The 16,377-nt window shown below is 42.5% G+C and overlaps 1 protein-coding gene across 1 annotated transcript in view; it reads right to left on the reverse strand.

The window, feature by feature from the left end:
* LOC126101186 (cytochrome P450 6j1-like) overlaps positions 1 to 16,377 on the reverse strand; it is a 136,707-nt gene that overhangs the window by 116,936 nt on the left and 3,394 nt on the right. The window contains exons 2-3 of the mRNA XM_049911883.1: positions 11,725 to 11,849; positions 735 to 994 (exon numbers count right to left, since the gene is read on the reverse strand). Coding sequence (XP_049767840.1) covers positions 735 to 994; positions 11,725 to 11,849 — 385 coding nt within the window. The remainder of the gene's footprint in view (positions 1 to 734; positions 995 to 11,724; positions 11,850 to 16,377) is intronic.

The raw sequence follows: 16,377 nt of genomic DNA on the forward strand, positions 1-16,377 counted from the left end.
ATTAAAAATAACTTTGTGTAAATCGATTTCTACTCCTTTCATTTGATATGAATTGAACAATGTTGTACTTAATTAAGGAAAAGCAAAAATGTTAATTTTGTAAAGTTATTTGCAGCAGAGTTTTCACTAAATTTTGTAATAGTTATGCACATCTGCGCAAAGTGTATTTAAATAATTTCGAGGCTAGTTATCTAAATGCTCAGACTCTTTGCTTATAACTGTAATATCCCTGTTTCTCTATCTCTTACTTGGCAGGACGAGAAGTTTATCAGTTGTAACAGAAATGTTTTTGCGTTTCTAGGAAGTTGTATTAATGCGAAAGTTGGTTAATTACTGTGGAAGAGTTTGCTTGTTTACCGTGGAACAATGCAGAAGGAAAGAACTTACAAAATCCCTCGTTATTAAGGAGCAGGCGCTACCTTTATAAACCAAACTGAACTTTGTAGATTGTCTATTCAAAATTACAAAGCCTGTGCCAACAATCATAAGCGGAGGATAACAACAAAGACAAGTACCAGATTTTAGAGTCTATCAATTACACAAAATGACAAACATCTGTCTGGTTAATACGTCATTGGAAATACCATCACTATTGAAATAGCATGTCAAACAGTGTAACTATGAAATTCGTATGCTGATTACGTAATACTTTCACTTCGGGCATAACATTATATAATGGAATTTAGATGCTGGGCAATCGAAGACTTGTAATAACTCATTTTTTGAAGTCATACCTCTTGAGTGGTCTTGGAAAGGAAATCCTCGAGTTCCTTATTGAAGATGTTGACGTTCAGTTTCTCGAACAGCCTGGGCGCCAGGAAGCTCATAGACTGGGCCAGACGGCCCACCAAGTCGTCTCGAAGCATCCTAGTTAGGCTCTGCCGTATGGGAGCCTTAGGGTCCTGCAGGGCGCCTCCCTTCACGCCCAGAAACGTCGAACAAACCACGTCAGTCGTGTAGCACACCGTCAGGTCCTGCACATCCACATGGCTGTCTGCAACAAGTTTTCATTTTCAGTCTGAAGACTGGTCTGATGCGTTTCTTCTCACAGTTGTATCCTGTGCAAGCACCTCTGTACAACTACTGCTACCGACATGTACCTTCTTACTGTAATCGGCCCTTGGTCTTCGTCACAATTTTTCTTCACACACTTTCCTTAATTACTGAATTCACTATTCATTTAGGCCTCAGGATGTGTCCTATCAAATGATACGTTCTTTTAAGTTTTGTTATTTCTTCACATACGATTCAGTATCTTTTCATTAGTTACTAGAGTTGCACCCTACCTAAATTACGATTCCATTGTTCAGTTACACGACATAAATGACGTAGTGAGTCGTAGGATTACCGGTCGTATTGGTATCATTAGTAGGAAAAGAAATATGAATGTGAATGAACATGTAAAAGAGAAATTGGAAGTCGACGACTTCTCTTTGATTTTTGTTTGTTTGGTTGTGTGTTTTGCACAAAATCAGAACCACATCTCATTCGTTGTTAGTCTACAGCGTATTTCATACACTTATCGAATACAAATTGCCTTTTACCTGTAACAAAAATTATTTGATCCCCTAACTTCTGCACTTTCACGTAACCAAAGCAATTACTTTTGCTGCAAATACAGTTTACGTTCACTAACATGTATAATTTGTTATTCTATACTCAATGAAACTTTCCTCATCTTGATCAAAGCAGGAGATTGCTCGAATTAATGATAAATGCGAAATACATTTATGAATAACAGGAAGATTCATTCCACGAATTATTGAAGCAACGTGTAATATATTTTTGTTTTTCGTATTTTTTTTTTTTACTTTTATCTTTTTGTTGGGGAAATTGCATTTTCTAGTGCTATATGATAAATCCATGTTGCATTGCTTTCTTTATTTTTACCACAACATCCCTTTGTTTCAACGTACAAAGCAACAGTTTTCGAATGAAACCTAAATTAAACCGCGAATATTTTAGTTTTGTTATAAATACTGTTTACTTTTAAGTAACAGACAGGAGGATAATTATGTAGAACAAAAATGTTTCACAGTTACCTGACCCTTTATATATCTTCACTCCGTTTCTAGCCAGTTCACCGCTTTCGGATTTTAGGGGAATTTAGTAAGACATTGATTCCGCATGTGAAGAAGGCAATCGTTTATGAGGTAACGCCCGATATTTATGCAACACACAGAACGTACAGGAATTGCGGGTATGACCTTTACTGACCAAAGCTACCAGGAACAGGTTGACGCTCCTTTTTTCGTTTTCCTTACGTTTTATTTTCTTATACAGCATTTTGCGTCTTTTCCCGCTTTCTTTGCGTGTATGCTTCCATTTTACTAAATTTGTCCACATTCGTTTCTTTTAATGTGTGTCAGGGTGCTGATGTCCTCAACGTTGAGCGCCCATAAGCCCCAACACACACACACACACACACACTACGCTTACTAATGATAGCCTACGTTGGCCTACGGTAGTTTTACAACTCTATTAGTTACCCTTCTAATCTTCAATTTTCTTCTGTTCTATAACATAATAAATGCTTACTTCTCATCTTGACTGAACTCTTTCACATTGCAACAAGATAATAAAGCAATATCCGGTAAGTACACTTCTAAAACGTCAATTCACACGTTCCTCTTGCCACACAATAAGAGTCCGCAGTGTTGCTTAGGCTGCGTAAACTCGCTAGCCCTTCCTTAGTGCTTCAAGTTTTACAGAAACGAAGGCAGTTCCATATCTGAGCGTGAAAGTGCGTACGTTGTTACACAAATCCTCCAGGTAAAAGCCGAAGCGTTCACTCACAAGTATCCTTTCATACTGGGAATATAGTCTGTACGTGAGCTCTTCATAGATTCAGTGCCTCACCGACAAAGTGATTTAAAGGAGAAAAGTCTGGGAAAGGCAACATTGAAAAAAAGTTATTCGAAAAATTTGTCATCAGTGTTTAAAAAGGTTCCTTGCTTTTTAAAAAAAAACTCATTATTAATAGCGAAATTTGCGAAATCGTATTCAATCAGAGAAATGCATTACCCACAGGCATAGAAGTTATTAGTATTACGCTGGGGTCTCATGTACGTGCCAGGATGTAATCAACTCCATTGCATAACAACACAATTTCGAGAACAATAGACGACATGGTTTTTAATGTGGAAATATCACATTTTGCAAAAATGGGTTCAGTACAAGAAATACACACCGAGGTAAACTCATAGAATAGCGACATGCACAAATACAGATGGCGATAGTATCACGTCCACAACATATAAAAGGACAGTGCATTGGCGAAGCTCTTATTTCTACTCAGGTGATTCATGCAAAAAAGGTTTCCGACGTGATTATGGCCGCACGACGAGAATTAACAGACTTTGTATGCGGAATGGTAGTTGCACCTAGACGCACGGGACATTCCATTACGTAAATCGTTGTGGAATCCAGCACCCCAAGATCCACAGTGTCAAGAGTGTGACTGTCTCCTACCACGGACAGCGCAGAACCCAACAGCCTTCACTTAACGACCGAGAGCCGTGCGTTTGCGTAGAGTTGTCAGTGCTACCGGACATTTTTCGAGCAAAACCTGAATTAATAACCTCAGAAATCAATGTGGGACATACTACTGAAGTATCCGTTAGGACAGTGCGGCGAAATGTCGCTTTAATGGGCGATGTCAGTAGACGACCGACGGAAGCGCCTTTGCTAACAGCAAGACATCGCCTACAGCGCCTCTTCCAGGCTTCTGACTATATTGGTTGGACTCTAGACGGCTGGTAAAGGTGGCCCGTGTGATGACCTCAACCCACAGGAAAAATAATTATCAAAATCTGAACTGTGAAGTCATTCAAAATTCTAGTTGGAAAACCACACTCTTTGTTATACTTCTCAATTGGTCACGATCCCACCTTGTTTGTTGTTGTTGTTGTGGTCTTCAGTCCTGAGACTGGTTTGATGCAGCTCTCCATGCTACTCTATCCTGTGCAAGCTTCTTCATCTCCCAGTACCTACTGCAGCCTACATCCTTCTGAATCTGCTTAGTGTATTCATCTCTTGGTCTCCCCCTACGATTTTTACCCTCCACGCTGCCCTCCAATACTAAATTGGTGATCCCTTGATGCCTCAGAACACGTCCTACCAGCCGATCCCTTCTTCTTTTCAAGTTGTGGCACAAACTTCTCTTCTCCCCAATCCTATTCAATACTTCCTAATTAGTTATGTGATCTACCCATCTAATCTTCAGCATTCTTCTGTAGCACCATATTTCGAAAGCTTCTATTCTCTTTTTGTCCAAACTATTTATCGTCCATGTTTCACTTCCATACATGGCTACACTCCATACGAATACTTTCAGAAAAGACTTCCTGACACTTAAATCTATACTCGATGTTAACAAATTTCTCTTCTTCAGAAACGCTTTCCTTGCCATTGCCAGTCTACATTTTATATCCTCTCCACTTCGACCATCGTCAGTTATTTTGCTCCCCAAATAGCAAAACTCCTTTACTACTTTAAGTGTCTCATTTCCTAATCTAATACCCTCAACATCACCCGACTTAATTCGACTACATTCCATTATCCTCGTTTTGGTTTTGTTGATGTTCATCTTATATCCTCCCTTCAAGACACCATCCATTCCGTTCAACTGCTCTTCCAAGTCCTTCGCTGTCTCTGACAGAATTACAATGTCATCGGCGAACCTCAAAGTTTTTATTTCTTCTTCATGGATTTTAATACCTACTCCGAATTTTTCTTTTGTTTCCTTTACTGCTTGCTCAATATACAGATTGAATAACATCGGGGAGAGGCTACAACCCTGTCTTACTCTCTTCCCATCAACTGCTCCCCTTTCATGTCCCTCGACTCTTGTAACTGCCATCTGGTTTCTGTACAAATTATAAATAGCCTTTCGCTCCCTGTATTTTACCCCTGCCACCTTTAGAATTTGAAAGAGAGTATTCCAGTCAACATTGTCACAAGCGTTCTCTAAGTCTACAAATGCTAGAAAAGTAGGTTTGCCTTTCCTTAATCTTTCTTCTAAGATAAGTCGTAAGGTCAGTATTGCCTCAGGTGTTCCAGTATTTGTACGGAATCCAAACTGATCTTCCCAGAGATCGGCTACTACTAGTTTTTCCATTCGTCTGTAAAGAATTCGTGTTAGTATTTTGCAGCTGTGGCTTATTAAACTGATTGTTCGGTAATTTTCACATCTGTCAACACCTGCTTTCTTTGGGATTGGAATTATTATATTCTTCTTGAAGTCTGAGGGTATTTCGCCTGTTTCATACATCTTGCTCACCAGATGGTAGAGTTTTGTCAGGACTGGCTCTTATGAACTGAAAACTAATATTCACGAGAAACTGCTCTGAAATTAACCTGGACCAACAAAATTGTGTATATATTCTCTGAAACTTCAAAGACATCTAACACAATATCTGAAAGGAATTAGAAAAAGTGACAAAATTTCGTGAATCACACACAACACTGTCAATAATTGCATGAACACTGGGGGCGTTCACCATACATCTACCCACTTTTGAGTATAACCAGTGTTTCTTAATACACTCCTGGAAATGGAAAAAAGAACACATTGACACCGGTGTGTCAGACCCACCATACTTGCTCCGGACACTGCGAGAGGGCTGTACAAGCAATGATCACACGCACGGCACAGCGGACACACCAGGAACCGCGGTGTTGGCCGTCGAATGGCGCTAGCTGCGCAGCATTTGTGCACCGCCGCCGTCAGTGTCAGCCAGTTTGCCGTGGCATACGGAGCTCCATCGCAGTCTTTAACACTGGTAGCATGCCGCGACAGCGTGGACGTGAACCGTATGTGCAGTTGACGGACTTTGAGCGAGGGCGTATAGTGGGCATGCGGGAGGCCGGGTGGACGTACCGCCGAATTGCTCAACACGTGGGGCGTGAGGTCTCCACAGTACATCGATGTTGTCGCCAGTGGTCGGCGGAAGGTGCACGTGCCCGTCGACCTGGGACCGGACCGCAGCGACGCACGGATGCACTCCAAGACCGTAGGATCCTACGCAGTGCCGTAGGGGACCGCACCGCCACTTCCCAGCAAATTACGGACACTGTTGCTCCTGGGGTATCAGCGAGGACCATTCGCAACCGTCTCCATGAAGCTGGGCTACGGTCCCGCACACCGTTAGGCCGTCTTCCGCTCACGCCCCAACATCGTGCAGCCCGCCTCCAGTGGTGTCGCGACAGGCGTGAATGGAGGGACGAATGGAGACGTGTCGTCTTCAGCGATGAGAGTCGCTTCTGCCTTGGTGCCAATGATGGTCGTATGCGTGTTTGGCGCCGTGCAGGTGAGCGCCACAATCAGGACTGCATACGACCGAGGCACACAGGGCCAACACCCGGCATCATGGTGTGGGGAGCGATCTCCTACACTGGCCGTACACCACTGGTGATCGTCGAGGGGACACTGAATAGTGCACGGTACATCCAAACCGTCATCGAACTCATAGTTCTACCATTCCTAGACCGGCAAGGGAACTTGCTGTTCCAACAGGACAATGCGCGTCCGCATGTATCCCGTACCACCCAACGTGCTCTAGAAGGTGTAAGTCAACTACCCTGGCCAGCAAGATCTCCGGATCTGTCCCCCATTGAGCATGTTTGGGACTGGATGAAGCGTCGTCTCACGCGGTCTGCACGTCCAGCACGAACGCTGGTCCAACTGAGGCGCCAGGTGGAAATGGCATGGCAAGCCGTTCCACAGGACTACATCCAGCATCTCTACGATCGTCTCCATGGGAGAATAGCAGCCTGCATTGCTGCGAAAGGTGGATATACACTGTACTAGTGCCGACATTGTGCATGCTCTGTTGCCTGTGTCTATGTGCCTGTGGTTCTGTCAGTGTGATCATGTGATGTATCTGACCCCAGGAATGTGTCAATAAAGTTTCCCCTTCCTGGGACAATGAATTCACGGTGTTCTTATCTCAATTTCCAGGAGTGTACTACGACCCCTAGCAATACAATATCAATAACTTTTATTACTGGGTAAACAGTCCCTACGTGATTTGACAGCTGACATTTATAATTCACGCTCACGTCAGAAAATGCACCAATACGGGAATAGCAGCTTTTACGTTATTGGTCAGAACGCAAGCAATTATGGCGGTCGCCGTAATTTTCGCGCGAAGCCATATTTCGCGACAACATACTCTTATTAGTCACTGTCATATATCTAGTTCCACAACAATACATAAAACTATATAAAATAACTACAATAATTTTGACATGCAAGGAGAATTAGTTCTAATGAGAGGAAGAAATTTATTTTTACTGGTGTTTCAACAATGACTACCAGGCAACTTTTAATTCACTGATTGTAATTTTATTTTCGTTAGCAGAAAGCAAACATAAACTAAACAAAGAATTTATTTGAATAGAGTCTGTAATTCTTATACTTTTAATAGAGAAAGAAAGTTTCTAGGTCAGGGGATAGCGTTCAGCGAAATCCCTTAACTTTTTGTTGCATACGAAGCGTTGCGTTGGGCAGCACGATGTCGGCGGGTTACGATGATGAGAGCAGGATACAGGCAGTTCCGCTGGTTAATCTTCTCCGGCGAAACGCAAAGTTCCGGCACAGCTGTATCATTAACCCCGTGGTGATTAACAAACCACAAGACGCCAGTATGCGACCGTTGTTGACATGCCCTCTCTTTCAAAGTACATGAAGTAGACATCGCTCGTTTTTACACTTTATGCACTGTCCGTGACGCTGTCGTCCATAATTACACAGTTCGTCACATTCATACAGTCTTATCCACAAATACACAGTTCATAGAATTGTTCTTGTGTGTGAAGTACAACGTAAACAATGCCCACTCTGTTCTCGCATTTCAAACTTCGACAACGTCACTGAAAGTCATTTATATTGCACAGTTAATTAAAGTCTTCACTTTGGCGGCTTGATAGAATGTGATAGGCAACAGTTCCACCACCCAAAACCAATACCAGCAAAGTTCATTTGCATAAAAGCACTGTTCGTGTCGGCCGCAACAAAGTATTGTTAGCGACACTTTCACAGTCCGGTTTATTTGCTCTTAAAGTTCGCTGGCGATGGCATTACATACCGCAGTGGTAAAAGAGAATTAACAATCTGATAGTTCTGTATCACTGTCCATACAATTGCGTATGCTTTTCATAAAACACAGTACTATTTTTCCGCGCACGCTTCACAGACACACCATCCACCATCCCCTCTACTACTCAACAACCTTTCGACTATCGATATCACTATCGCTGTCCCCTGTCTATAGATGTTATATCGTTATCGTAAATTACATAGATCGTTATAAATGTTATTGACTGCATTTTTCACAATTAATAATATTCCAGAAGAGAACTTTGCAAACTTTACCACAGGTACAAAGCAAGACACATATTTATCCATTGGCAAACGAAATAATCACAATTACATCTTTACATTTAAAAATCACAGTAGAATGTTATAACAATTAGAAACGCCCATATGAACAAAAGAAAAAGAATAGAAATCTAAAGAAAATCACGAAAATTTTTTTTGCGTAGTTAGCAATGCCTTCACATCCGGTCAGACAGTCCCAATTTCAGTTGGTGAGAGCTGATGCTAAAGCTCAAGTATGGTGCAGACCTCACAGTGCCATGAATCCAGGTTGTCAGCAAGGCAGTGAGCCAGCTAGTGGTGGCTCCGTAAGGACGTGGGCTGCAAGACGTCTAAGTTGTTGACAATAGATGTCAGCAGTGACGCTTAGACCTTTGCAAAGAACTTCGCAGCACACCACACCGTCGCTGCTCCATGAGATATATAAAATTATCTTTCGTGTATACGCGAATGTCTTTGTACAGGAAATTGCTACTTTGTCTGGGCTTAACCATACCCTTCTTTCTCTGATATTAGCATAAAGACACCATTTCTGATAAACAGTAACGATGCGAGATAGGAATGGTCAGTGTTGTTCACGAGCCAATTGACAACGAGCAAGCAGAGATAGGTATAAGGTCACCCGCAGATTTTTGTGATTTTGGTTTAGAGCGCGCGGTACCCGCTCTCCCGGTTTTTGAACCTTCCTCATCGCATGCAAATGTCGCACGACAGGAATGATCACAATTCATTACATTTGCCAGTTCTCGAGTACACTCATATCGATCAATGTGGGCTATTACGTCGAAACGATCTTTGTCAAACTCTAAGGTCTTCCTGAATATGGGGGTCACTAATGTCAAAATGGTCCTCCTTAAGGCAAGAAAACCATTTTATTGCCGTGTTCTGTCCAATGGCGTGATCACCATACAAGACGCAAATGTTTCTGGCTGCCTCCTACTGTACTCAAACAGCAGAATGTCTAGGAAATTGTCCGATTTCTCCACTTGGTACTCCATTTTCTTGCGCTCACAGTTCCACTGACTATTCCAAAATAACAAAATTACAATAAGTGAACTCAGATAGCAAAGGTGAACTACAAATGAAAGATGACAGTTGACAAATAAACCCATGGCAACCGGAATACCAACATGCAAAAGAAAAAAAAAGTTGTGCTCCAACCTAATAATGACGCCGAAAGAGTGATTACCTAATATATGCATACTACAACGAAGAATAAATCGTTAATGAAGCCGCAAATATTCCATGATTGTAAAGGTTTGCAACAGTTACTCATTCACATCATCATGTTTGCGTCGTCCGCCACCGGTAGCTGAGTGGTTAGCTGGCACGGTATCTCAGCGTGTTAGGTCACAGGGTTAGCTGCCCTTCGTAAACAAGAAACTAAGTGAAAGGACCAACAGCGAACTTGAACGGGTGTCATGGGACGTCCGCCCCGAACAAATGCAACTAACAATGTCGAACAAAATGAGATTAAAAAAAAAACAGTGGTTAGAGCGACCGAATGTCAATCCTAAGGGCCCGGGTTCGATTCCCGGCTGCGTCGGAGATTTTCTCCGCTCAGGGAGTGGCTGTTGTGTTGTCCTAATCATCATCATTTTCATCCCCATCGACGCGCAAGTCGCCGAAGTGGCGTCAAACCGAAAGATTATTTTTATTTCTACGTCTTGAAATCAATTGCCTAAACTCGCATAGTCTCATTAAACCCTGCAAGTCGTTGAATAGAAGGCAGCGTGTCCCATGATCTGCTGCTGACTGCGCGTGGTGGGGAAGAAGTCCTTCCACGATGTCCACCGGAGATGTGTCGACTCACCTTCTGCCAAGGAAGAAATGATCCCTGTTTGTTGTTGTCTTGCCTCTGAGACTGCACAACTTTCTGCGCGCCAGTGAAATTGCTTTTTCAATATTTCGACGAGTGGTACAGTAGTAAATAAACCGACAATTTCTGAGTTAGTAACAGCTTTGCAACATTATCCTGTAGAAGAACGCAATTCTTAATAATTCTGTCTGATATCCCTTCTCTGCAGTCGTGTTTGCTCAGCAGCCAATGCACTGGGTTCCACGTTTGGAACCGAGCGAGGTGGCGCAGTGGTTAGCACACTGGACTCGCATTCGGGAGGGGAGGACGACGGTTCAATCCCGCGTCCGGCCATCCTGATTTAGGTTTTCTGTGATTTCCTTAAATCGCTCCAGGCAAATGCCGGGATGGTTCCTTTGAAAGGGCACGGTCGACTTCCTTCCCCGTCCTTCCCTAATCCGATGAGACCGATGACCTCGCTGTTTGGTCTCTTCCCCCAAACAACCCATCCACGTTTGGATTTTATGGAAAGTAGCGTTCACAGTCCCTCAGTTAAATGACAACTGTAGATGAAAATCAGCGCTACCTCGTTTCTCACGGTAGAGCATTGTAACTGCACACTCTTATGGGAAGGACTTTCCATCACGAGAACAAAGTTCTTTTGTCAACACCTACGGTCGGCTGGCTGGGCTTGTTAAATCTGCAAATCGGCCCAAACTTGGGTGTTCGTCACCACGTTATCCGATTTTCTCAAGAAGGCGGCCACGCCTCACATAGTGTGAGGTGACTTAGTGAATTGTTATGTAGATAGCAGCAGGATGGACGCAAGGCCCAGATATTGCCGTGTCTCCATGGTTAAATGGTCAGCCACACGGATTACCCTGCCTCCTGGTTCCTAAGCTAAAATGGTTATCGTCCCCACGGACCGTATGAGACCTCAGCCTCGCCGTTCACCTGGGATTCTCCAACTCCAAGAAAATTTCAGAACGATTTGCATGCAGCTTCCACAAGTTTACGGAGAGAGAAATAAGAAGAGTTTACAGCCTAATCGCCAAAATCACAGAGGTTGCTTGCTATAAACATGAGCATTAATCAACTGACATCGCTCGAACTCAAACCAAGTGAACTTAAATAAATTATGGAAATATACATGAGACATTCAGTCCAGCAATTGATTGTCACGTATCAAACGGTTCAAATGCCTCTGAGCACTATGGGACTTAACATCTATGGTCATCAGTCCCCTAGAACTTAGAACTACTCAAACCTAACTAACCTAAGGACATCACACAACACCCAGTCATCACGAGGCAGAGAAAGTCCCTGACCCCGCCGGGAATCGAACCCGGGAACCCGGACGTGGTGTCACGTATCAGCTGACACTATCGTTGGTTTGCACTTTGTATTTAAATCTTCCCATTTTGGGAAACTATAGCTCACGTTCACATTATATTCCATATCTTTCTGTTGATTCATTTATATCGTAGCAACTTTCCGATATAGTAATATAACAGAAACAACAATTACTGTAAGAAAACAGCGATACCTTTTTTCGTAGCGGCTGTCAGGTGCTCAATCAATTCCTGTCCACACTCTTCGACCAGGTGGAACATGCGCTTCATCTTGCCGGAAGTGAAACCTGGCGTCAACACATTACGTAACATCTTCCACCTGTCGGAGGAGACACATTTTTACTACACCTTCATATATACCTCACCAGATTGTACTTCTAAACAAATAACAGGGGATAGATGTCGAAGACATTCGCCAGCTTTCCATCCTAAGTGCCGCATTTTCATTTCAGTCTTAAGAATAGGCGGAAACACTATGTGTACTCCTGTTTTTTTGCTTACTTCATATAGTAAGGTATATACTGCCTAACAAAAAAAGTGCAGCACCCGCCGTGGGTGCTCCATTTTTTTTTCTGCGTCGATCAGTGTAGGAAATAATCTACTCGAATAATGAGGTCAGGAACATAACGCACATATTATCGTTATTTTTACATAGGATACACGGGCTATTTACATTATCTTAGATGTCTTTTGGCCGTGATAAAAATGGCTATGTGGATGGGTCGATGACGATTAAATCTGGCAATAGTTCAGACTGCAGAAGCACAGATACTATATCAGGAACACAGAGCACCAATGATGTGTTGGAGTTCATCCTAACAGTTTTATCAGAACACAGAAAAAATAAGTACTGTACGCACAAGTTGCACAATTGTAGATTCTGTAATGTGGACCACAGGCAAAGATGCATAAGTTGTGGAAAAACTTAAAATTACGAGTACGTACTACTTTTATTTCATTGTTTCAGTAGACTATTTTTAAAACCTGTGGAGTTCTATGACCAATATTAAACTGTGTAAATTTGACGATTATCTTCTTACCTTCACACATTTTATTATGTTTGAAACATTTAATTACATTCCCTATCTCTAAGCCGACCTTCCAATATCTACAAAAAGGACAAAATTTACAGTTTCTGATAATTGAAACGGAAGGTCGTTTAGGTATGGTAAATCAGAAACAGAATAGGAGGCAAAATATTTAACCTGTGGTACACCATGTCCGATTACTTCTAATTTCGATTTCCTCTTGCTCTGTGATCGACACTTAACCAGTACACACTGAAATGAATACAACTTATATCAAAGCTCTGTTAATAGGTTACGGGGCAAAAATCTGCATGTATTATTTCAGTTCTTTTGTACTCCTGTGGCAAATTGGATTTCGAACAGTTTGGAAGCTCGTATGAGCCTAAATGGCATTATCGTATCTCAGCAAAACATTTCAGCATTAGAGTGATATAAGCTTTCTTTATCTTAACTCAACAAAACATTTTAGCGATTGGAGTGATATAACTTTCGGATGACGTAACTTATTCAACTCACCTTAAGAACAGAGAATTAAAAATTTAGATGAATTTACATTAAAATCGTTCCACTACTGAATTTATCTCAGTGTAAACCGTTTCTGGCTACAAATATCCGTACAAAAACAACTAGATTTATGTTTATGCCGGTGTTTAACACTGCAGAAACGTATTGGTCCCTACTTTGTAGGTTACTTGTGTCTATTCATCTGGTTGTAAGCACTTCATCAACATGTTTAATGTGATAAAAGATGCTTCCAGAGAAAGTATTATGCGGTAGATGACTTCATGTACGGTGTTTGTTCTAACTTGGGACAACTAAATACCTCGAAACTGGCGCATGGTATGAAAACAATATTAGCAAAGGGAACATCAGTCCGTGCTACAACTGGCCACCTCCTACCCACAGCTCGTGCATGGCGGGCAGGGTCAGCTTTGTATTTTCAAATGGGAACCACCAATTTTTATCGCATATTCGGATTCTGCCTCAAAGTATACGTACGGTTTACTCAGACCATTGGTTCCCATTTGTGCTAGGTGGAATCGTAATCGACAGATATCAAGTATGCTGATTTTGAAAAAGAGAATCGTTACGTTTAATTCTACATTTCATTTGCGGTGTAAATATAAACGTTTGTGTTACAACGGTTGATATTGAAGTTCGAAATTTACTTTAGTATCTCAAATGTGATTCTACAGTACAATATGGTTAGTCGTTTCAATGTCTGGTTGCAAACTACATTTCCCATGATCCGGGAACACCGATGTCAATGTGAAACGTCCCCTTAGAACAAATTATACACGACTGTGCTTAACCTGACACACAATATTATTTAGCGCAACGCAATCTGACTTTCAAAAATCCCTACAAAAGAATGGCCCTGACTAACATTAACCTATACCTTTCACAAATCACTTACCTCACAAAAATCTTCGTTACTGGAACTACTGCAATACAGCGAGCGCCACTACTGCCAGCTAAATAAAAGATTCAAACTACTGAAGGCACTAACTACTGATAGGGATAGTTAGCAAATGAAAGATTTTAATAGAGAACAAACACTGTATTTACCTTAATATCATCATATATATAGCAGTTCATGACAAATTACAAAACTCCGCCATCTCTCTCCCCACATCCACCACTGCTGGCGGCTCACCTCCAACTGTGCAACGCTACGCGCTGTTCACATCCAGCTGCCGCTGCCTAACACTACAATGGCAGACAACAATGCAAACTAGCCACAGGCTGCACACAGCACAGCCAGTGATTTTCATACAGAGCGCTACGTAACGTTGCCAATAAGAAAACATAAACAGCCTACTTACATTTTGTGAGGTAAGTGATTTGTGAAAGGTATAGGTTAATGTTAGTCAGGGCCATTCTTTTGTAGGGATTTTTGAAAGTCAGATTGCGTTGCGCTAAATAATATTGTGTGTCAGGTTAAGCACAGTCGTGTATAATTTGTTCTAAGGGGACGTTTCAAATGTAATGGTTTTGTTGCCAGCAGAGTGCTTTGATATCCGTGAGACCCCTAGCCTCTCACCGTTGGATTGCTTAATTTTGGCCAGTCCCCTTTCCTCTCACCACTGAATGCTTGAATTTGGTGATTGCCCTTGCCTATCACCATTGAGGTGGCTATCCATGGCAGTTGCTCCTGTCACTGAATTTATGGACATTTTACCTTATTACAATGATTGTTGTTTCATTCCGCCGGTTAGCCGAGCGATCTAGGGCGCTGCAATCATGGACTGTGCGGCTAATCCCGGCGGAGGTTCGAGTCCTCCCCCGGGTATGGGTGTGTATGTTTGTCCTTAGGATAATTTAGGTTAAGCAATGTGTAAGCTTAGGGACTGATGACCTTAGCAGTTAAGTCCCATAAGATTTCACACACATTTGAACATTTCATTCCACCGATAGTCGCATAGCGGCAAGTACAAGAGTTACGGCGTTGGATGGAAACACATACGGAAATCAGTCAATCTGATGGTGGGGTTCGAGGGTGGCCATCGAAATCAAGCATTCCGACGGTTTCGGTAGTCACCACTGTCAACTCCGTAGGGAACAGAAAACTACGTTACCATACATGTAGCTTATTTGCCATAAACGTCAATCTCAACCCATATTATTAACTACTGTACAATAGCGTTTGTGACACTCAAGTAACGTTTGAACACAAATATCAGCCTTTAGAACACAAAGGTTTACATTTATTAGGTTGGTACACAAGTTCGTAGGTTTCCCATTAGTTAAATAAACACAATACATACAAATAACACAGACTTTAGTCGTCAATGATATCTTCTCCTTCACTATTTGCAGCAGTCTGCCAGTGATGGGTAACTTTCCGATTCCACTGCTGTAGAAATCACCTGGTTTTGAAGAGAAGAACCTGTCAAGCCATGTTCGGAGCGCCTTTATGTCCGGAAAGGAAATTCCTTGAAAGCTGCTTGGTAGAGAGCGGAAAAGGTGGCAATCTGAGATCGCGTGATCACGTGCATAACGTGGATGCGGAATGACTTTCCAACCTACCTCTTCCATGATGTTTATGTCAGTTTAACACAATGTAGGCGGGCGTCACCACAGTGTAGCATCACTTCAGCAGTCTTCCTGGCCGTTGTTCTTGGATTACGTCGCAAGTCGTCTCAATTGTTAAAATGGATGTCAGGGCTGATGATTACACCTTGGGGAAGTTCACTATGGTTCAAACTGCTCTGAGCACTATGGAACTTAACGTCTGAGGTCATCAGTCCCCTAGAACTTAGAACTACTTAAACGTAACTAACCTATACACCATTTCTCGTCACCAGTAACGATACAGGGTAGGAATAATAGGTGTTTCCAGAATGAGATTTTCACTCTGCAGCGGAGTGTGCGCTGATATGAAACTTCCTGGCAGATTAATACTGTGTGCCCGACCGAGACTCGAACTCGGGACCTTTGCCTTTCGCGGGCAAGTGCTCTACCAACTGAGCTACCGAAGCACGACTCACGCCCCCTACTCACAGCTTTACTTCTGCCAGTACCTCGTCTCCTACCTTCCAAACTTTACAGAAGCTCTCATGCGAACCTTGCAGAACTAGCACTCCTGAAAGGAAGGATATTGCGGAGACATGGCTTGGCCACAGCCTGGGGGATGTTTCCAGAATGAGAGATCTTCGCTCTGCAGCGGAGGAAGGTAGGAGACGAGGTACTGGCAGAAGTAAAGCTGTGAGTACCGGGCGTGAGTCGTGCTTCGGTAGCTCAGTTGGTAGAGCCTCTGGTAGCTCAGTTGGTAGAGCGGTGGACTGTATTGGTCTAGCGGTTCTAGGCGCTCAGTCC

This window comes from Schistocerca cancellata, chromosome 9, assembly GCF_023864275.1.
Source record: "Schistocerca cancellata isolate TAMUIC-IGC-003103 chromosome 9, iqSchCanc2.1, whole genome shotgun sequence".
NCBI classification, from domain to species: Eukaryota; Metazoa; Arthropoda; class Insecta; order Orthoptera; family Acrididae; genus Schistocerca; species Schistocerca cancellata.